This window comes from Macrotis lagotis, chromosome 7 (genome assembly GCF_037893015.1).
Source record: "Macrotis lagotis isolate mMagLag1 chromosome 7, bilby.v1.9.chrom.fasta, whole genome shotgun sequence".
Taxonomy (NCBI): Eukaryota; Metazoa; Chordata; class Mammalia; order Peramelemorphia; family Peramelidae; genus Macrotis; species Macrotis lagotis.
Window position 1 is genome coordinate 67,681,134 of NC_133664.1, and position 23,217 is coordinate 67,704,350.

A 23,217-nucleotide genomic window follows, 5' to 3' on the forward strand; every position below is an offset into this window, starting at 1 on the left:
GTAAGGGAATACAATTCTGGAAGAAGGGCACATAAGTGGCAAAGGCATGCAGAAGTCTGGGTCCAGGCAAGGCAAGCTCCTTGATGGCAGGGATCATTTTGCTTTTAATATAGTGTCCAGGTCTTAGCAAAGCATACAGGTGATATGTGAATGAGTGAAAGGATTTTAACATTTCAAAAGTGGTATTGAAATGAAGAATCCCAAGGATAGAAAAAAGGCTACTGACTTAGTTGAATAGCAAGTCACTGGCAACCTTTTCAGAAAGTAGCTTTATTTAGGGTAGTGGGGTTAGAAACCAGATTACAAGGAGCAGAGTGACAACTGGGAGAAAATTTTTCTAAGAAATTTAAGGGGAAAAGATGGGTTGGAATAGAAAAGGAAAGGTGTTTTTTAGTTGCATATTTGTAGAAACCAGAAAAAAAAGAGAATAACAACAAAGCAAAACCAAACAACTTTGAAGTCTGATCAATGCAATGATAGAGGACTATGATGGAAGTATGCTAATCCATTTTTTGACAGACTCAAGATGCAGAATGGCACAACTTTGGATATGGTCAAACTGACTATTTTGCTTAACTATGCATGTGTTAAGACAGAAAGGACTGTTGGTACAGTGTTATGGCCCACCCCCACCAAAGTCATTAAAAAGCACTTGGGGGAGAAAACCCCACAAACTCACAGGAGAACAGAAGACCAGGACCACAGAAAAGTGAAACTTTGGAAGTTGTGATGGAATTTATTATATATTTAAATAAAAGCCAGCAGGACATAAGAGATTTGCAGTTTCATGGATAATTTTTTGGGGAGTTCTAAAATGTATATGAACATGATCATTAGGTGTTTATGATGCTGGAGGTAGCTAAAGGGAATGGACTTTACAATTTAAAAAGATTAGCTTTAGTGAAAAACAGGGATATATATATCTCTTTTGTGACCTGAATAAAGTGGGAAAAAATTGCAAGAAATGCAGGAGGAAGTTTTCATCAGATGGCCTCAATTTTCCCAGAAAAATAGAACAGTTAGGTTACCTGTTGAAATTGGGGTGGGAGGGAAGGTGGGTATGAATTGCCTAATCTTAAACTGACCCATGCAAGGGAATAGTCTATTTTATAGATTAAGAAAAAGGCTTAGAGAAGTCTCATCATTTTTCCTGGGGTCACTCAGTAAGTAGGAAGTAGACAGCGTCAATCCAAGCAGAACTGCCCTCAAATCCGGTACTCTTTGCATTAGAGGATTTTAAGCTGTTTTGCTAAAAAGTAGCACTTTGCTGCTGCTCCTCCCCAGGCTTCTGCTGTTTTGCTGGTCAGATCCTTATTATCATTCAGAGTCTAAGTCTTAGGATCTGCAGCTGCCACAAACCTGTACCCTCCTCAACGTGCATGTGGTCTCCCTTTAACTGAATGAGCTCCCTAGGAGCTGGGATCATCGCTAGGGAGCACTGCGGTGGAGATGAAGACTGGATGGAGCTCATTGGTAAAATGGGAAAGTAAGAAAGTGATGAGATATTTGCAAAGTGCTTATTAGCACAAGGAATGCTTTTCCTTTCCATTCCAAAAGGTAAATAAGTGAAAACAAGGGGCTTTTTTTTCTTTTGGAGAAAAATAAGCACTGTTTTTAAAGTGATTAAATATAAAAACTGCTCATGGTAATCTCGAATAGACAACAGGCTCTCTTTATACAGAAGAATTGCTGTAAAAGGAAATTCCACCAATACTGTGTCGTGCAAATTACACTTCTATAATGCTGTATGGATATCACATTATCTTGCATGATAACTTACATTTTAGCCTCACAACTCTTGGCGGTAGGAACAGGGGTTATCCTCATCTATAAGAAGAGGAAACTGAGGTTCAGAGGTTGATGATCACGCAGCAAATCCAGGTCAGAAGCTCAAGTGGAATTCGGATACTTTCCACTTCAGTAAGCTTTTGAAGTTTTATTTTTTTTCATTCCCCAGCCTGGTGAGGGATTCCCAGAGCCTAGTTGGGACTAGGTAAAGTAGAGAAATGAAGACTGAAATAGAAAGACTAATTGTAGGAAGCTGAGATTAACCTTCCACAAAGCAATTTATGGTGATCTTTTTTTTTTTTACTGACTCCTATGGAGTACAAATGCATGCTGTGCGATCTTGGACGAGTCATTTCGTGGCTAAGTGCCTCAGTTTCCCCAGTTAGGAAGGTTACAGAAGCACCCACCGCCCGGGCAAGCCTCAGAGCTGATTACTGCCTGGGTGTCTGGGGGGCCTCTCGTGCCCGCTTTCCCACTTTGTTGCGGGGCCCCCGAGTCTTGCCCCGCAGACCTGCCTAACAGACCACTTTCTGGATGCTCTCGGCAGACGCGGACGACCCTCCCCCACTCTGTGCCTCTCGAGAGCCCCCGGGCCCCAGGGCGCCTCATTCACACACTCAGCTTCAAACTGCATTTTTTATTTGTTTATTTCGGTTTTTGCAAGGCGGTGGGGCGGAGCGGCGGGCCCAAGGCCGCCCGGCCGGTCACTACGAAGCGTCCGGGGCCGGATTTGCACCCAGGCCCTCCGGACCCGGGGCCCGTGCTCTACGCACTGCGCCACTCGCCGCCCCTGGTTTTTTTTTTTTCCTCAAAAGCAACGTGGAATAAAAGGCGGCAAAGAGGGCCGTTGGGGTCGGAGGGGAGCGGGCAGCGTGCGGCGGGGCTCCCCGCCTTCCTGGGGCCGCGTTTACCTGCCTAGGCCTCGAGGCTCCCCTTCCTGCAGGCTCCCGGCGGCGCTTCTCCCGCGGCGCCGCCCGCTAGGGTCGGGGGGAGGGCGGGAGGGGCCGAGCCGGGCCCGCCCGAGCGCCTCGGGCTTCCTTCGGGCGCGGGGGGAGGGGACGGCGAGGAGGAAGGAGGAAGCGCACACGCAGCGTACGTCCGCGTGGGGAGGGAGCGGCGGAAGCGGAAGGAGCCGACGGGTCGCGAAGAGGAAGGCCGGAAGCGGCCCGAGGTCGGCGGCGCTCGGAGCGGGGGAGGGGCGGAAGGCGGAAACTGCCGATGTTTTCCGAAGGCGGCGGCGTCCGAGTTGCCCGGATGTAGTTGGAGGAGCGGCGGCGGCGGCGGCGGCGGCGGCACCACCAGCGGCGGCGGCGGCGGCGGCGGCGGCGGGAGGAGGAGGCGGCGGCGGCGGCGACGGCGACGGCGGGGGGAGGAGGAGGAGGAGGAGGAGGAGGAGGAGGAAGAGGAGGAGGGGGGCGGCGGAGGAGGAGGAGCAGGAGCCGGGCAGGAGGCGGAGGAAGCCGTCGCTCTCCGCGGGCCCGAGCCGGCCGCGTCTTCTTTCTCCCCCCTCCCCCCGGGTCGCCGCTGCCGCGGCGTAGTTGGCGCCGCCGTCCCCGGCCAGAGCGGGCGGGCGGGCGGGCGAGGGGCGCACGGAGCGGGCGGGCGGGCGGCCGGAGCGAGCGTGTGCGCGGTGCCGGGGCGGGCCATGGCCCGAGAGCGCCGGCGCCAGTAACGGAGCGGCGCTGAGACCCGCCGAGGGGCGCCGGCCGCCGCCGCCGCCGCCGCCCGCCTCCCGCCTGCCGCCGCCGCGGCCCCCTGCCCGCTCCCGACACACACACAGGCCGGGCATTGATGGTAATGTATGCGAGGAAACAGCAGAGACTCAGTGATGGGTAAATCCTCTCTCTCTCTATGTGGCGTCGGCGGGGCGCGGGGGGGCCGTTCCTGCTCGGCGCGCTCGGGCCCGGCCGCCATGTTTGTTGTGAGCCCCGCTCCGGGCCGGGCCGCCGCGGGGCGGTGGGGGCGGGCCGGGCCGCCGGGGCGGCCGCCGGGCGGGCGGGGGGCGGCGCGGCGCGGCCCGCGGCGCTAACGGCGCTGTCTCTTCCTGTTTTTCAGCTGTCACGACCGGAGGGGGGACGCGCAGCCCTACCAGGTACCAGCCGAGCCGCGGGGAGGGGCCGCGGCGGGGCCCGGGAGGAGGGAGGGCCGGGCCGGGCCGGGCGCTGCTACTCGAGCGCAGGCTTCAGCCGCGGCGCAGGCCCCGCGGGGCAGCCCGGGCCCCCGCGCCCGCCTCGGGGCCGCCATTCCGGATGTGCCCCGCACTCACTTAGCACACGGGGGGGGAAAAAAGGGAAAACAGGGCCGCGAGCTGTTGCCTCGGTCGCGAGAGCGGGCCCCGCGGGGAGGGGGCGCCCCGCCGGGAAGCCCGGGGCCCCGCGCCGCCGGCCCGGCCCGCACGTTCCCCCGAGGGCTCTCCCAAAGCCATCAGAAACGGATGACAGCTGTCAAAGGGGCCCTTGGGGAGGCCCAAATGGGACAGCCCAGGCCTTGCCCCGCCGCAGCCCCCGCAGCCCCCGCACGGAACAGCGCAGTCTGGTCGCTGGAAGGGCTCACAGTTTGTTTCCGTGCCCGCCTTGATGCCGTGGTCTGGTAGACCCCGCTTCATTCTGTGAGGAGGAGGTGTCGGATTCTGTTACCACACCGGCAGTACTTTCTCGACCTGATCTTTTGCATTTTAAGCTACCTTTAGAATTGAAAAATCTAGCGACATAGGATCCCAGAGGTAGAAAGGGGCCCTTAAGGGTCATTTAGTTTAGGATCTCCGAGATAGAAAGGGGCCCTTAAGGGTCACTTAGTTTAGGATCCCAGAGATAGAAAGGGGCCTTAAGGGTCACTTAGTTTAGGAGCCCAGAGATAGAAAGGGGCCTTAAGGGTCACTTAGTTTAGGATCTCCGAGATAGAAAGGGGCCTTAAGGGTCACTTAGTTTAGGATCCCCGAGATAGAAAGGGGCCTTAAGGGTCACTTAGTTTACAATGAAGTATTTAAAAACATGGGATACCAGAGTTATTATTTATTCACATGCCTTTTTTTTTAATGTAAAAAGATGGTCTTATAGTTAAAGGACTTCAAGGAAATCCATTAACGTCTATTTGAATACATGTACAAAATTTTAGGGCAGAAATGGATGACCTAGCACTCAACTATTGATTTCTCCTGGGTGGGTAATGACGAGTTAAACGGATGCCAAAATGTCCAGTTCATTTGGGGAATGTAGACAAGGAATCACAGTTAAATTTTGTTTCCTCATTTCTAAAATGAAGTAGTGGGACATATGATCTTTGAGTCAGTTGTGGCTCTTCACTCTATAATAGTATAAAGTCATTCTCCCTACCTCATCCTTCCCCAAAATGTTTTTTTTTGTTGTTTTTTTTTTGTTTTTTAGTTTTTACAAGGCAATGGGGTTAAGTGGCTTGCCCAGGGCCACATAGCTAGGTAATTATTAAGTTTCTGAGGCCAGATTTGAACTTAGGTACTCCTGACTCCAAGGCCAGTGCTCTATCCACTGTACCACCTAGCTGCCCCCCCCCATGTTAATAAGGAATTCTACCCCAAGATCTTTTAAACTATTCTAAAATATTCTATGGAATGACTTTTATGTATGTATATATGTATATATATATATTTTCAAATCATAACTCTAAATACTTTGAGTTCTTGAATCATATTTGACTAACACTAAAGTTTGTTGATAGAAAGTCATGGAACTTAAAAGAGATTTCATATTAGTTGTAATAGTTAAGGGGCCACCTTAAAGTTCTGTGTTTTTCTTTGTGTGATATTTTTCAGGCTCTTAAATATTCATCAAAGAGTCACCCCAGTAGTGGTGATCACCGACATGAAAAGATGCGAGACACCACAGATCCTTCACCACCAAATAAAATGTTACGACGATCTGATAGTCCTGAAAACAAATATAGTGACAGCACAGGTCACAGTAAAGCAAAAAACGTGCATACTCACAGAGTTAGAGAGAGGGATGGTGGTAAGTAGTTCTATAAAATTTTTATGCCTATTGAAGTTTTTCCCATATATTCAATCAAAATCAATCTTTGAATTTTATGTTATTGCTGGTGAACTCTGCCACTTCATCTCATCATTGTTTATATTTTGTCAGAATATTTTGATCCTTTATTTGGAAACAAGATGTACATTAGAAATTGAAATCTATTAGATTCCTCAAGAAGAAATAATGATTATACAACAGTATCATTATTTGGAACATGAGAAGTTAGAAATTGACATAATGAGTGTATACAGAAAAGAACCATCATTATTTTGGAATCAGGCAAATATAGAGAACCAATTTTTTCATCTTTTTTTAAAGAAGCAATAAAATAATTTGAATTAGATTGGTTTTTTTAAAAATTTTGCTCATTTAAACACATTTAAGTGTTTCTATCTTTCTGATAACTTTTATAAATCCTCAGAGGTAATTAAAACTCAATGTTAGATATTTATGACAAACATAAAAGATGTGTAATGCTGAAAACATTTCCCAGCCTTAATTTCTATTTTCTTATGGACCTTAGAAATATTTTCATATTTTTTCCCTTATGGATAATGGAATTTTTATGGAAATAATTTTGCATTTTAATGAATGGCCACATTCTCCATACTTGCTCACTTGACCTGTTGTACAGCTTTAAGTAATGTTGAAGTTTTGATATAGTATACTATTTAACAATTTTCCATCAGAGATTTTGCTTAGTTTGGATGGTTCAGAATACTTCTATTATTGTCACTCAGCTGAATTCTTATTTCCAATCTTAATTTTCTTAAAATTTCAGTTAAAGTACTTAAAGCACTCTGATTTAAGTACTGATTTTTTTTTTTCCTGTGTTGGGGATAGAGCTTGTATTTAACTAATGACACATAAGATTATCATACAAGAAAGAATGATAGGGATAGGGACTGTGATTTTATTGGTACTTGAAACTTTATCATTGCAGGTGCAATTTATAGTCTTTAAAGAAGGCACTGCTAGGTACAGAGTTAGTATATATTAAACCTGGGACTTGAAACTAGGTCTTCTTGGTTTCTGAGGTTTGTTCTCCAGTCACTGTGCCAAAGTAACCCATAGTATGATCTAGGATGATCCCTTATCATGGATCTGGTATGGCATATAACACCCCAATTTTTTGACTCTACCACTAAGTATTTCATAATTTGTATTTTCCATTTCTTGATGAATCTGTGATTCTCTTAGTAGGGCTACACTCTTATACAAGTTGAAAACCTTTAATATATTGCCATCTCAATTTGATTTTCCCTCTGTTTTTCTCAGAAATCTTAGCTGATCTTCCTAAATAGACCAAGACTTTTTCCCCCCAATTTCCAGGGTGTATTAAAAACAACTGTCACCTTCATTGCTTAACTAGCCTAATCATTTTTCTGGTTGTGCATGATCTCAAAAATTGGTGGGGGGCAGCTAGGGGCAGTTTGCTCTAATATTACTTGATAGGTAGAAATAATGCCTATTTAATTGATGGTGAAAGTTACAAGATTGGTTGTCTGTAGGCAGATGTTGTGTTAAACAGATTTGAAATACACTCATGATTTGTGTATCTTCAAAAGGGAGTAATTGAGTAATCTGAGGTGTGCTGAGAGAGACTTCCTTCTTTTCCCTTTTTAGTACTTCTTTTTGATATATGTTGGATATTATAAACCTTATCCTACCTTTGAATAGAATGTATGTTGTATGAATGAAAACTTATTTTGTTACTGGAAAAGCATCTCTTTTTAAATAGAGGACGAAAGAACTGGGAAAACTCAAAATAAGTTTTTTCAAATGCAAAAAAGCATTTTCTTTTTTACTTTCTTGAAAATAATATTTTTCCCTAGTCACACGTGAAGACAATTTTTAGCATTCATTTTTTCGAGTTCCAGATTTTTGTCCTTCCTTCCCTCCCTTCTTCTAAAAATGGTGGGCAATTTCGCATAGGTTATACATGTTCCATCATGTAAAACATTCCATATTAGTCATAGTTGTGAAAGAAATGGATCAAAAGATAAAAAAAACACAAAAAAGGGAAAAAAAGTAATGGAAAAAAGTAAACTTTGATCTTGAGTCCACTGGTTCTTTATCTGGATGTGGATAGTGTTTTCCTTTGTGAATCTTTTCATACTTGCCTTGAAGAAGAGCTGAAGAGTTGCTCATCAAAGATTGTTGCTGTTATTGTGTACAATATTCTCCTGGTTCTACTCCTTTCACTTTACATCAGTTCATATATGTCTTTACAGGTTTTTTGGACATCTGCCTGTTATTTTTCTGGCACAGTAGTCTTTTCAGTACATTCATATGCCACAGCTTGTTCAGCCCATTCCACAATTGATGTACATCCCCTCGCTTTTCAATGTTGTGGTAACAGAGAGGTTTTTTTTGTTTGTTTGGTTTTTTTGCACATGTCCTTTCCTCTTTTTTATGATCTCTTTGGGATACACACCTAGTAGTGGTGTTGCTGGATCAAAGGGTATGCAGTTTGGTTGCTCTTTAGGCATAGTTCCAAATTGCTCTCCAGAATGGTTGGATCAGTTCACAATTCCACCAACAGTCCATTAATGTCCCAGTTTTCCCTTCTTTTCTGTCATATTAGCTAATTTGATTGGTGTGAGGGTGGTATCTTGTTTTAATTTGCATTTCTCATCAAAAGTGATTTTAAAAAAAAGGATTTTTGTGTGCCTCTAGATAACTGATTTCTTCATCTGAAATATCTGATCCTATCCTTTTACCATTTGTCAATTGAGGAATGACTTGTGTAGTCTTATGAAAATGATTTAGTTCGCTTTATATTTGAGAAAGGATGCCTTTATCAGAGACACTTGCCAGAAAGATTGTCTCCTAGGTTTCTGCTTTCCTTTCTAATCTTGATTGCATTGATTTTTGTACAAAAGCTTTTTGTTTTAATATAATCAATTATCCGTTTTACATTTTTGTCATTCTCCTCTTGTTTGATGGTAAATTCTTCCCGACAGGTCTTGCTCTTGAGAGCTGCAAAATGCAGATTTAAATCAGAAGCCAATAAAGAACCTGGGACCCACGCAACAATGAAACATATTCCCTAAAGACTAAAGGGAAAGCTTATTAAATAGCTCCACTAGGGGGTAAAAGGTAGACTAATCTTCTAGTTCCTTGCTCTTCTAGTTAGCCTATGTCTGAATCATATACCCATTTTGATCTTACATGTGGTGTGAGAGGTACCTACTGTGTGTATCCTGTCATTTTCTAGTTTTCCCAGTAGGTTCTGTCAAATCATGAATTCTTATCCTAAAGGCTGGCTCTTCGGGTTTATTAAGTTCCTCTGGACATTGACTACTGAGTCTTCTATACCTCATCTGTTCCACTGATTCCCCACTATTTCTTACTCAATTGTTGATAGTTTTGATAGTGATGATTACCATTTTATATTTTAGTTTTAGATCTGGTACAACTAGGTCACTTTTTTTTTTCATTTTTTCATTCATTTCCTTGATATACTTGACTGTTCTTCCAGATAATTCTGTTATTTTTTTTATCTCTATTAAATAAATGTTTTGGTAGTTTGATTGGTGTAGTACTGAATAAGTAAAATGGTTTAGACAGAATTACTATTTTTATTTGATTGTCCGAGTCTTCCCATAACCAATTGATATTTTTCCAGGTATTTAGATCTGGCTTTGTATAAAAAGTGTTTTGCAGTTGTGCTCATATAGTTCCTGGGTTTGTCTTGGCAGGTAGACTCCCAAGTATTTTATATTGTCTACAGTTATTTTAAATGGAATTTCTCTATGTTGCTCTTGGACTTTGCTTGGTCATATAAAGAAATGCTGCAACTTTGCTAAAGTTAATTGTTTCAAGGGATTTTTTACCATCATATCATCTGCAAAGATTGAGAGTTAAAAACCAACATTTTCATATGAAATTAAAAGCCTAATAATGTTAAATTGGCAATATTTTCATTTTTCTGGATGTGTTAAGCTGAGTCAGCAGATTCTACTGGATAGAGTACTTATAATTGTAATTGGTATTTGGAAAGAAAATGGGGTACAGTATCTTTTTGCTCTCAGTATTCAAGGATCAAAAGGCTAAGACCTTGCATCTTATTCGTAATTTTTTCTGTCTGAATCATTTTAAAGCCACCATACTCAGTCACTTCATTTGTGTAAGCAACCTTTTTTATAGTGTGAGGGAATTCTAGATTAGTAAGCAATAAAATTAAGGTTTTAAAAAAAAAGTGATCTTGCTTTTTTTTTAAATTCTCTTCATTTAGCTTTAGAGCATTAAATACTCAGTCACTTACTGTGCTTATCATTCCCTTTAATCTTTCCTTAAGTGAATGACCTTTGGGTGTTATGAGTCCTTAAGTTTAGGCCACCTTTTAGTCCCTAGTGGAACTTTTTTAATGAGCTTTCCCTTTAGTCTTTAGGGAATGTTGTCTTGTGCGGGTCCCAGGTTCTTTATTGGCTTCTGAGTTAAACTAGGGTTTTGCAGTTGTTTCACCAATACATCAAGTACTATGAATTATTGGTACATAGGTCTTTTAGTGTTTCCTCTCTTTTTTTTTAAACCCCCCCCCCCCCAGCACCCTTTAGGTCTGCACACATCTTATCTCTATCCCCATCTCACCTATATCTAATATACTTTTATCTTTTTACAGAATTCCCCTTCAGGAGCTCATAATACACATTTGCCCAGGGAAGTACACCTTGTATTCCTCTTACCATTTAAGCAAGGATATTTTCACATTGAAAGCCCTGGCTGAGGATCATAATCTAATTTTCTACTGATTTGAAATGAGGGATGTTGGAGGAGAGAAGGCATGTTATGTTAACACTGCAAATATCACTAATTCACGTCCGTAACTAACTTCAGATGCAGATTTGCCCTTAGGACTGAAAAAAAGTTTTTTTAAGTCTAGAAATGATTCTCCATTATTTTATAGTGGTTATGATTCTCATGACCATCATAATTTATACTTAAATATGAGAACGAAACATTCTAAATTGAATGGCAAAATTCTTGAGCTGAAGTGATTTTTGAATTACCTGTACTCTGATTTTTTAATTCCATTGCTACTTTTAGGTTTTTTGCTTAAAAATAATTAAAAAATGAAAGGTTGCTAGAATTTAAAATTTTTTTTTATTTTATGCAGTTTTTCTGTTTATCTCTAGAAGAGCTACAGTCACAACTATTTTTTAGACATTGAGACACACAAAAAAATGAAACAGATAGGATTTTAGTTTATCTGACCTTTAAATTTCCAGAGAATATAGAGAGACTATATTCCTGTTTTCGTGAAAACTATGCTAGTTTTAAAAATCAGAATTTGTATTTGGGACTCGGCACTGATGGATATTAAATATGTTAACCATAATTTTAAGAGAACCTTAGGCATGTTCCATAGTACCCTAACTTTTTACATAATAGATATACATCATTGCTATAGAGGTTGCATAAAAGAGGAATATATCTCTCAGATACTGTATTACATGCTTCAGTGGCATGACTCTTGGGGACCGAATACAGTTTTGCTGGGTGATCCTGGGTTAGTCGCTTAAATGGCAGGGGCTTTATTTCCTTAGTTGTACACAGAAGGAGATAGTGTAGGGGATCTTTAAGTCCATAACAATTCTAACATCTGTGATTTAAATGAACGTTTATTTATTTTCTTACATATATGATTTAAAGATGCAGGTAACTCTTTTTACTTTTAGGATTGAGAAGAAACTACTGAATATCTTTGAGAGTTTTGAAAGAGCCTATACAATAGTGCATTTGTAAAACATTTTTAGAACAGCAAAATAAGAGTCCATGTGAGGAAAGGAAACTGGATTGTATCTGTTCTGCTACTTGAAGTCTGTGACCTTGGGCTAGTTATCTACCCTTTCTGGTCTTCACATAATTGTAAAAATGTGACTTATGAGGTGACCTTTGCAAAACCTTTCTGGCTCTAAATCTATGATTCTAAGAAATAAGAACTATGCACAGCTGATTTTTAAAAGTAGCTTGTTACATTTTAAAAGTTCTAGCATAGCTTTAATTAGACATGTTGCACTAAAGATCTTTTGAATTTGAAAGATCGAGTTTGTTTTAACCTAACCACTATTTAAGAATTATAGCTCATCAAATTGTTTTCTTAAACATCAGTTACTTAAATGTGAAGCCCATCATCACTACTGGTGCACATTAAATTTAGTGATTTTTGAGATCTTTAAATTTGTTACTTATTCCATTCGTACTCCAAAGGTTCCAAGATATCATTAGTGCAAGTTCTCTCTCCATTGATACATATTGTATACTCTCCCTGCTGTAGATTGAATGAATGGAGAAGCATTTATTAAGATTTGCTCTATATTAGAAGTAGCTCAATGACTTTTTGGAGGAGGCAACTAGATGGCTTAGTGGATAGAATGCTGGGCCTGGAATCAGGAAGACCTGAGTTCACATTCAGTCTCAGACACTAGATAGTTAGCTGTGTGACCATGGGCAATTCATTTAACCCTGTTTGCCTTAATCCACTGGAGCAGGAATTGACAAATCACTCTAGGATCTTTGCCAAGAAAAACCCCCATGGAAAATATTGGCACACTATGGAAGAAGAGTCAGGGACACAACTGAAAAACAATATTATATACAAAGCACCTAACTGAGCACTGGGAATATAAATAAAAAAGTTGGAAGAATACCCATTCTCAAGTTGTTAGAGGAGAAAACACTTGCAAGTCAGAAAGTTCCTTGATCTTTAGGGTACATCATCAAAACAGATAATAAGGTACTTTAATATTTTCATCCCTAATGTTGAACTATTTGACAGCACCAAGGACTTTTGTTGTAAGAACTCTTTTTTTTACAGGTCTTACTACTAAGGACTCAGGGGTCGTCAGCATTTGGCGAAGCAACTGTTAGGTTGAATCCCCACAGGCTTGCTCCCTTTGATAATGGTAGTTATTCGTGAGGTGGTGTTAGGATTGGCAAGGAAGGTAGGATCTCCTGTTCACAGAAGTAGCTCCTTTTGAGGATGGCTGCAAGGGCAGAGTGGTTGGCCTTGGGGGAAGAAGTGAAGTGCTGCTATTTTCAGGGCTCCTTAGGATCAGGTTCCCAAGTTGTTTCTACCTAGGTTTGAATGGAGTCAGTGATTGAACTGATGGTGAAGGTTTGACTCTCCTGGCACATGCTTTCTCCCTTCCCTCAGGGTGCTTTGCTATTTTAGCTAGGCTGGTTTGCTGTCCAGAGATGGCAGTTTGTCAGCATTTGTTGGGGATGACTGGCTTCTTCCCCATAGAGACTGTTTTGCTGAATGATGACTATAGGGGTTGAACTTAAAAAGCAGGACCCAGGGTCTTGGGCCAGCTGTTGTTCCCTTGGACTCTTAAATTTACCAAGGTAGCGTTTTATTCATTTATGTAGCCAAAAATAATTGTCCGTCTGGTGGTTAACCTTTTAGTGATGATCCTACTTGAACTAATCCGTCCTCTTTGTCCACTGACATTGGCCCTTGTTTCTCTAAACATATAGAGGTTTGGTACAATCTGCTAGAACTTTCGTTCTAAAGATGTTTTCTTCAGCATTCATCATGATGAAGTATTGAAGTAACTTTGAATTTGTTAAATTTTGCAGTTTTTTAGTATCATTTAATTTTGTTTTATTTGATTTATGTTTATATGATAGAAAGGAACCATTAGATTATTTTAGAGAAGATGTCATAATTCTATTCATCTTGGTAAATAACTTCAAAATAATGGCCTTTAAAAATATCCCTGCCAGTGAAAATGCTTTTGGAAAATGGGATTAATGGTAAGGAAAAAGCCTTGGTCCCCCACTAAAGAAAAATTTTTTTTGATTTGGTTAGGCATATTGAATTTTATATTTTGAATAAACAATTCTAAGATATAGGAATGTTAGACTTTTGTTTTAGGGGAAAAAATGAGTCAAAATAAAATTCAGTTTTTGTGGTCAGTTGATAGAATGTTTGTAAATGTGTTTTAACCCAAAAGCACTAATTATTATTAGCTTAATAATAGAGAATATATGTTCTTTGGAGGCACCTGTAAGTGATGTTTATTGTTTTTCATCTCTGGGGACTGTTGAGCATGAAAATAATTTATTTTTCTTGAAATAATTATTTTAATTAGTATTTTAAAGCCTTTAGAACTAACTACCTCTTTGCCTTTCTTTAGGAATGGATTCAAAAAATTATACAGAGAGAAAGGGAAAGAGGAAGAGAGAAAGAGAGTTCTCAAAAATATTCAGTTCTCCATTAAAGATTTTATTTATTTTGAGTTCTACAATTTATCCCCAATCTTACTTCCCTCCTTCCACCCCCCACCCCCGAAGGCAATCTGTCAGTCTTACCATTGTTTCCATGGTATATACATTGATCCAAATTGAGTGTGATGAGAGAGAAATCATATCCTTAAGGAAGAAACATAAAGTATAAGAGATAACAAGATCAGACAATAAGACATCAGTTTTTTTCCCTAAATTAAAGGAAATAGTTCTTGTACTTTGTTCAAACTCCACAGTTTTTTCTCTGAATACAGATGGTATTCTCCATTGCAGACAGCATTGTCCCTGATTGTTGCACTGTTGGAATGAGCGAGTCCATCAAGGTTGATCATCACCCTCATGGGGTGCTGTTAGGGTATACAGTGGTTTTCTGGTTCTGCTCATCTCACTCAGCATCAGTTCATGCAAATCCCTCCAGGCTTCCCTGAATTCCCATCCCTCATGGTTTCTAATAGAGCAATAGTGTTCCATGGCATACATATGCTACAGTTTGCTAAGCCATAGTTGAAGGACATTTACTTGATTTCCAATTCTTTGCTACCACAAACAGGGATGTTATGAATAGAAAATATTTAGTTATCAAAAGGGATTTTTTTTCCAGTTTTTTGAGATTTTGTGATTCCATGTTTTTTTTTTTTTTTTTTTTTTTTTTTGCAAGGCAATGGGATTAAGTGGCTTGCCCAAGGTCACACGGCTAGGTAATTTTAAGTGTCTGAGGCCGGATTTGAACTCAGGTACTCCTGACTCCAGGGCTGGTGCTCTATCTACTGCATCATATACCCATGTGGGTTTTACTTGACAATAATACCAGAGAGATTTGCTGTTTCCTTCTCCAACTCATTTTTACAGATGAGGAAATTGAGGCAAATATCATTGAGTGTCTTGCCTAAGGTCACATAGCTAGTCTCTGAGGCCCCATTTGAATTTAAGAATTTTTCTGACTCAAGATTGGCACTATATATCCATTGTGTCACCTCACTTTCCATCAAAAAAAGATTAATATTTTACTGTGTGTACTTTTTTCTCTTCTTTCCTATTTCTTTAGCTTCCAATGTGTCTTTCCATCCATTACTTGTCCATTTTCCCTCAGATTTCAGTTATGAAGCATTTTTGAATATCCAAATCGCAAAATTTAAATGAGGATGCCAAGTTATATTACTGCATTGAATTGTTGAAGGTAGTCTTTTAAAAATTTAAATGAGATGATATAGAAATGAGTTGATAAGGTTTTGCAGGACAAGAAACTTAGTCTCCTAACTGCATGGCTATCTTATAGGATTCTTAGCAGTTTACTTTTATAATGATTTGATATATTCTTAAGTAATTTTATCAGTAATTTATTACCCTTTCTATTTGTGCTTGCTAATTATTAATGCTTATTTAATCAAATACTTCATAGTATTAAATGATATGGAGAATTTATGTGGCACCTTTTATAATTATTTTCTATGAAAGCTATAATTACAAGTGTTATTAGATATGGGGTCTCTGCCATTGTAAAGATGAATTGATCATAGAAGAGGTGAAGTTTAAGGTTTTATCAACATTAGGGGCAGCAGAATGGATTAGGAAAGCATTCTAATTATGATTCTGATCAAAACAATCAAGTGCAGTAAATTTATACATATCACCAAAATTAGGTATTCAGATTGTATCCATATATAAATGGACAGATTGTATAACTGAAAGTTATGTTTGGAATAGTTATTAGAACATTAAGCTACTCTGTGTAGCTATTAACCTATTAGTATTCAGCAAGCTGAATAGGTTAATTGGAGAAAATTTCTGCTAATTGGCTCCTAGCACTGTGATTTTGTGCACCTCCTCCTAGTGCTTGCTTTTGCCCTTAATGTAAGTCCATTGAACATAGACTTTTACTAACTACTTGATAATGTGTTGATGAAGAGGCACTTGGTCTATAGTAAATGAACCATAATTATTTTTAATTAGGCCCTTTATAAATACCTGAATGAGTGAATATCTCTCTAGGTGTTCCGATAATTGTGCAGCTTTATATGTAGAACTATTAACTTGTTACTTTTAATCATCGATAAAAAATGCTTTCTTTTAGTTTATTAAGCCATTTATTTAAAGATTTTGAGCTTAGAATCTTAAAAGTTCACAGCAGTTCAGTAGAGTAGCTTAATATTACCTCTTTCCATGCTGAAAAATATAGAGGGTTCTATATAGAAATATATCTAATATTAATAACACCATCTCAATATAACAGTAAGTTAAAAAATTCTATCCCTTTGAAGTGAATTTCATTCACTTAATGTGTGGTGTCATTTATCAGTCGTATCAGTGGTTATGAGTTTGTATCAGTGATACCATTTTACTTGTGCTTTGGGAATGACTAATAAGAATTTGGGAGTAAATTAGTTTTGAATTGAGAAATTACCTTGCTTAAAAAAACCTTTTGAAAGTCTTTCATGAAAGTTTAGTAATATTTTAATCTTCTTGAGAGACAATGGATGATTTCATAGTACCAGAGAAGTTCCTAAAGTGCAAACTTAAAATTAAAGTAAGACTACTTTTATCTACTTTGTAGATGTTTTTCACATCCATTACTAACTTTTATATCCCTATGATAAGTTAATAGAATAGGTAGAATTCTCATTTGCATAAATTAACATATCGAGTGGTAAGCATAGTACTTGGCATCCAATATTTTTCTGACCTTTTCACCGAGTAATTTTTTCAAAATGTGGTTTGTATCTGTCAAAAAAAAATTCTCTTAAAGAATATTGGAAAATTGGCACAACAAAACCTGTTTTACCTAACTGAAAGGGTTGTGAGGAAAGCATTTTTTTTAAAGATTTTATTTGAGTTTTTTTTTACAATTTATCCCCAATCTTACTTCCCTCCCCCACCCCCCACTCAGAAGGCAGTTTCTCAGTCTTTACATTGTTTACATGGTATGCATTGATCCAAATTGAGTGTGATGAGAGAGAAATCATATCTTTAAGGAAGAAACATAAATTATGAGAGATAGCAAGATCAGACAATAAGACATCAGTTTTTTTTTTTCTAAATTAAAGGTAATAGTCCTTGGTCTTTGTTCAAACTTCACAATTCTTTCTCTGGATACAGATGGTATTCTTCATTGCAGAGCCCCAGATTGTCCCTGATTGTTGCACTGATGGAATGAGCGAGTGCATCAAGGTTGATCATCACCCCCATGTTGCTGTTAGGTTGTGCAGTGTTCTCCTGGGTTCTGCTCATCTCACTCAGCATCAGTTCATGCAAATCCCTCCAGGCTTCCCTGAATTCCCATCCCTCCTGGTTTCTAATAGAACAATAGTGTTCCAATGACATACATATACCACAGTTTGCTAAGCCATTCCCCAATTGAAGGACATTTACTTAATTTCCAATTATTTGCCACCACAAACAGGGCTGCTATGAATATTTTTGTACAAGTGATGTTTTTATCCTTTTTCATCATCTCTTCAGTAGTGGTATTGCTGGATCAAAGGGTATGCATATTTTTGTTGCCCTTTGGACATAATTCCAGACTGCTCTCCAGAAAGGTTGGATGAATTCACAGCTCCACCAACAATGTATTAGTGTCTTAGATTTCTCACAACCCTGAGGCAAGCATTTTGTAAACATTTTGAATCCTATATATTCAGAGCTTTGCTTGCTATTTGCTCCTGCAGACATGTAAATGTATGCCTTCAGTTCAGGTGAACTGAAGCAGTTGATTTTTCATGCCTAGGGAGAGATGACCATTGAGTAGGCTCCCACTTCTTGATGGAGTCATTTTTTTTTCCACTTAGCTTCTAAATTCATTAAATTTCTTAGACTCTAACTTCCTGCCTTCTTCATTTGACTCATTCTATTTACTAATGATCTCTTGATTGCCAAATCCAGAGTCCTTTTCTCAGACCTCATCCTTAACTTTTCTGTACCTGCCATCTTCCTTTTCTTCCTAGTGCATCATAGTCTTTCTCTTCCTGTGGGATTGCTTTCTCTCCCTCTCTCCTTTGCTAGATTTGCATCCAGGCTTCCACCATGACTCTTCTGGGCCTCCTTCTCTTCAAGGGGGTACTCATTAGCACATTAGCACTCATGGATTGTTTTCATCTCTATACACTGATGCTCTGGTCTTTTTAATCTATCCTAACTATTGGTGCTGTGCTCCCATCTCATATTAGCCTTGTTAAACCAGATGTCCTTGAGACAGGAATCTTGCAACTCATCCTATCTAAAAAACACCCCCACTCCCCCCATGTCCTCTCAGGCCCCTCAGAGTGGGCCTCAGCCTGATTCCTCACTTTCACCCTCATCTCCCAAGATCTGTTGGTTTTAATTGTGAAATCTCTTATAGTATATTTTATTATCTCTGACACAATCTCCACCTCCTGCAGTACTCATTTCTTCTCACCTGTGTGACTGACTGCAGGAACCTCAGGCTTGTCTGCCTGCACAGGCCTTCCCTACTTCATTCCCTCACCCCACAAAGCTGACTAGTGTTTTTGCCCATCAGGGGACTCCTAGTCCAGTGACATTGGACAGACAGAACTTCACAGACTGGGTTCCCCCAGCTGTCCCTTCAGCTGCCCCTCTGCAGTGCTGGAACCTTGGTTCTCTTCTTTCTCCCCCCCCCCCCCCAGATCACAAGCCCCAGATCACAAGCCCCTGAAGGTTGCAGAGGCTTTGTATCCTCTCAGTGCTTGTTACGTAGTAGGTGTTCAAGCATTATGCAAGTTGCCACAAAAATATTTTGAATTAGAATGATTAAGGAGCTTTTTTGAGTTTAAATAATTCACTATTTAATAATTAGCGTATAACTATAATTGTTTAAGTAAACATTGATTACTTTCATATGAAAATCATGAGAATGAATTGTTTTAAATTGCATGGTTTTTAAAAGTTTATTGTTTATACTAAAGTACTTTAAATCTTATAAGATATTATTAGTTCATTATCTCCCTTCACCGATACATATATAGTTTTCCGTGCTGTAGAATGAAAAAAAAAAAGCATTTATTATAGGCAGAGCATCAGACAAATAGTTGTTAGGAAGCATTTTAAAAATCATACATTAAAGCTTGACTGTACAACAAAGACCCATGAAACAAGTTTGCAGGCTTGGAATTTAGAAATCATAAAATTAAGGAATGTTTATCAGGTTATTTAATATATATGTATGTGTATATATACATATACATATAAATATGGTACTGTGTGCTTAATGGAAGAAAGTGGAAATATGAGAAATATAATAATATGGTACCCATTTTTAAGCTGATCATTTGGGAAGAGAAGTTAAATTTAATGATATAAGAATTAAATAGCATAAGAGTAATAATGACTATGCATTTATAAATATCACTGAACTTGGAATAACCTGGAAAAGCTTCATAGAAACTGGGCTTTTTAAAGTATATGGGGTACTGTGTGTAAAGGTCAGAGGGAAGTGAGGGTATTTTTGTCATGAACATACTATTTATATGTGTTCATATAGTTTGTACCTATGATCTCACTAGTATAAAGAACTATTTACATCTAAATTCTCTTCAGTAATTGACAGCTTCTCTAGTCTTAGAGATAGCTCGGACAGTAGGAGGTCCTGATAACACAGTTGGCATGTTCTAAAAGAGGCAGAACTTCAACCAAGGTCTTCTTGACCTCAAGGGTAGCCTTTTATCCCATATACCAGACTTGACTTATTATAGTTGTATATATGATAAAAATGAAGACTAGCATTGACTAGGGGTTTGTAAAGTAGTAAAAGTTTGTAAAATAGTATAAGAAAATCTGCTATCTATATATACATACATACATATATATATATACATATATATATAATTTGTTTTTTTGTTTGATTTTACAAGGCAGTGGGGTTAAGTGACTTGCCCAAGGTCAAACAGCTAGGAAATTGTTTGAGGTCAGGTTTGAACTCAGGGCCTTCTGGCTCTGGTGTTCTATCTACTGCACCATCTAGCTGCTCCCTGATAAATTATTTTTTGAAGGATTAATGGAAATTAGACAAATCATCCATGAACTTAGAGGATATAGATTAACTATTCGAATAGTTATGTAGCAATTCTTGGCATTGAGTGTCACGGGTTTTTGTGTTTTATTTCACTTGCTTTTTCATTACATAGTAGGTATTTTATTTATTTTGATAGCTAATGTGTATCACATCTAGTAAAAGGAATATTCAGTGATACTATGGATTTTGTATTAAGACATTGGCAGTCTCCAATATGGATCATCAGTCAGTAAGTTTGGTGACAGTGTGATCCTAGGGTAAGACTGTTGAATACCCTACATAATTTTCTCTCCTCCCCTTAAGGATTCATTGTACTCTGTTCTAAGTCTCTTTACTTTTGTACTGTATCCAGACCTCTCTTAACCTTGAAATGAAATGAAAACTTACAACTTTTTTTTAGGGGTTGTTTTTTTTTTGTTTGTTTGTTTGTTTGTTTTTGCAAATTGGGCTAAGTGGCTTGCCCAAGGCCACACAGCTAGGTAATTATTAAGTGTCTGAGACCGGATTTGAACCCAGGTACTCCTGACTCCAGGGCTGGTGCTTTATCCACTGCATCACCTAGCTGCCCCCTCAAAACTTAAAACTAAGAAATTCAAAACTCCTCTCATGCAAGAAAAGCCATCTCTTTGGCATCTTCACTCTTGAAGAGTTGTGGTCTTTGACATTAAACTCATAACCTAAATAATAGCATTTAAAACTTAATTTGGAAGATTTTGATTAGAATTGGGAGGAATGGCTTAATCTGTTTTTAGATTTTTAAAAAATGTATTTGTGAAGTAAACTTCTGAAATGATGTGTCATGATAGTTAACTTAAGTTGATGGATTGTTGAAGATGCTTTTTCAGGCATAGTCAGTAAATATGTGGTCTGTCTTGTTGGTATTAGGGAGAAACATGGAGACAAAAATCTTTTTTCAGTTTTGAAACCCTCACTTCATTCTGCTTATTGTTTTTTTTTGGTTTTGTTTTTGCAAGCCAGTGGGATTTTAGTGACTTGGCCAAGGTCACACCAGATAGGTAATTATTCTCTGAGGTCGCATTTGAACTTGGGTCCTCCTGATTCCAGGGCCAGTGTTCTATTCATTGTGCAACCTAGTTGCCTCCCACTTATTGTTTAATATAATATAGGCTCACTAATATGAATTTCTCTAATTCATGCTTAGTGCTAATTTAGACAAGGTCTCCATTTCAAACTTTACCAGAATATTTTGCTAATAGTGTAAATAACATCAGTGGGAAAATTTTTTAGTAAAAGAAAAAAGGATAAGCACTTTGATTAATTAATTAATTAGTTTTAAATTTTGCAATTTTTCCCCTAATCTTGCTTCCCTCCCCCCTACCCTCCACAGAAGGCAGTCTGTTAGTCTTTGCATTGTTTCTGTGGTACATGTTAATCTAAGTTGAATGTGATGAGAGAGAAATCATATCTTTAATGAAGAAAAATAAAGCATAAGAGCAGAATTACATAGTAAGATAACGGGGTTTCTTTTCCCCCTAATTAAAGGTAATAATCTTCAGTCTTTTTACAAACTCCATGATTCTTTCTCTGGATACAAATGGTATTCTCCTTAGAGCGCTATATTTTATTTTATTTTATTTTTTATTTTGCTTAATTTGAGTTTTATAATTTCTCCCTCCTAATTTTCCTTCTCAACCCCCCCCCCCCAAGTCAGTTGTTAATCTTCACAGTGTTTCCATAGTATACATTGATCTAAGTTGAATGTGATGAGAGAGAACTCATATCCTTAAGGGAAAAAAAATAAAGTATAAGAGATAGCAGAATTATGTAGTGAGATAACAGTTTTTTTCCCCCACTAAATTAAAGGTAAGACTTTTTTCAAACTCCATGATTTTTTCTCTAGATACAGATGGTATTCTCCATCGCAGATAGCCCAAAATTGACCCTGACTGTTGCACTGATGGAATGAGCAAGTCCATCAAGGTTGGTCATCACCCCCATGTTGCTGTTAGGGTGTACAGTGTTTTTCTTGTTCTGCTCATCTCACTCAGCATCAGTTCATAAAATCCTTCCAGACTTCCCTGAAATCCTGTCCCTCCTGGTTTCTAATAAGAATAATAGTGTTCCATGACATACATATACCACAATTTGCTAAGCCATTCCCCAATTGAAGGACATTTACTTGATTTCCAATTCTTTTCAACCACAAACAGGGCTGCTATGAATATTTTTGTATAAGTGATGTTTTTACATTTTTTTATAATCTCTTCAGGGTGTAGACCCAGTAGTGGTATTGTTGGATCAAAGGGTATGCACATTTTCATTGCCCTTTGGACATAATTCCAAATTTCTTTCCAGAGAGGTTGGATGAGTTCACAGCTCCACCAACAATGTATTAGTTTCCCCACATTTCCCACATCCCTTCCAACATTGATCATTGTTCTTTCTGGTCATATTGGCCAGTCTGAAAGGTGTGAGGTGGTATCTCAGAGATGCTTTAATTTGCATTTCTCTCATAAGAAATGATTTAGAGCAATTTTTCATATGACTATGGTTTGCTTTAATTTCCTCATCTGTAAATTGCCTTTACTTATCAACTTTGACCATTTTTGTCAATTGTGGAATGGCTTTTTTTTTTTGAAAATTTGACTCAGTTCTCTGTTTTAGAAATTTTAGAAATGAGTCCTTTGTCAGAAATACTAGTTGTAAAAATTGTTTCCCAGTTTACTACATTTCTTTTGATCTTGGTTAGAAGATCTGTGAATACTTTATTTTAAAAAGGTTTATTGGTACCTTTTGTTTTTGCAGCAGTCTTTTTTTACCTTGACTGCTTTTTCTATGTCTCCTCTCCCCGAACACCCACCAAACATTTCTTTAGGGGAAAAAATGGGATACCAATTCCACATGTATAGCCTTTTACCTCTTACAGTGGTAAGTGTCTTGTCATTAGTTTTTCTAGGGCTGAAATTGGTTATTACAAGTAGAATTTAATTGCTTTTTATTGTAGCCATTGTGTGTATTCTGGTTATATATGTACATTTAGTTCTGATGAGTTTAGGCATTTTATCTCATGTTTTGCTAAATTTCTCACTTTTTTTGTCCTCTAGCACAGAAGTATTGTTATGAATAGCATTATGTTTATGACCCTTTCTTAGACCTCCTTGGAATAGATAATGGGATCATTGAATTATAGTTGTTTATTTT

The 23,217-nt window shown here is 38.9% G+C and overlaps 1 protein-coding gene across 3 annotated transcripts in view; it reads left to right on the forward strand.

The window, feature by feature from the left end:
• Positions 1-3,503: 3,503 nt before the first annotated feature.
• WAC (WW domain containing adaptor with coiled-coil) overlaps positions 3,504-23,217 on the forward strand; it is a 117,295-nt gene continuing 97,581 nt past the window's right edge. Inside the window, exons 1-3 of one of the 3 annotated variants that reach the window (XM_074193057.1) lie at positions 3,504-3,620; positions 3,844-3,880; positions 5,576-5,771. In XM_074193057.1, the coding sequence (XP_074049158.1) occupies positions 3,580-3,620; positions 3,844-3,880; positions 5,576-5,771 (274 nt within the window). In that variant the 5' untranslated portion in view covers positions 3,504-3,579. The remainder of the gene's footprint in view (positions 3,621-3,843; positions 3,881-5,575; positions 5,772-23,217) is intronic. The other 2 variants (XM_074193058.1, XM_074193056.1) reach the window with 2 other exon arrangements.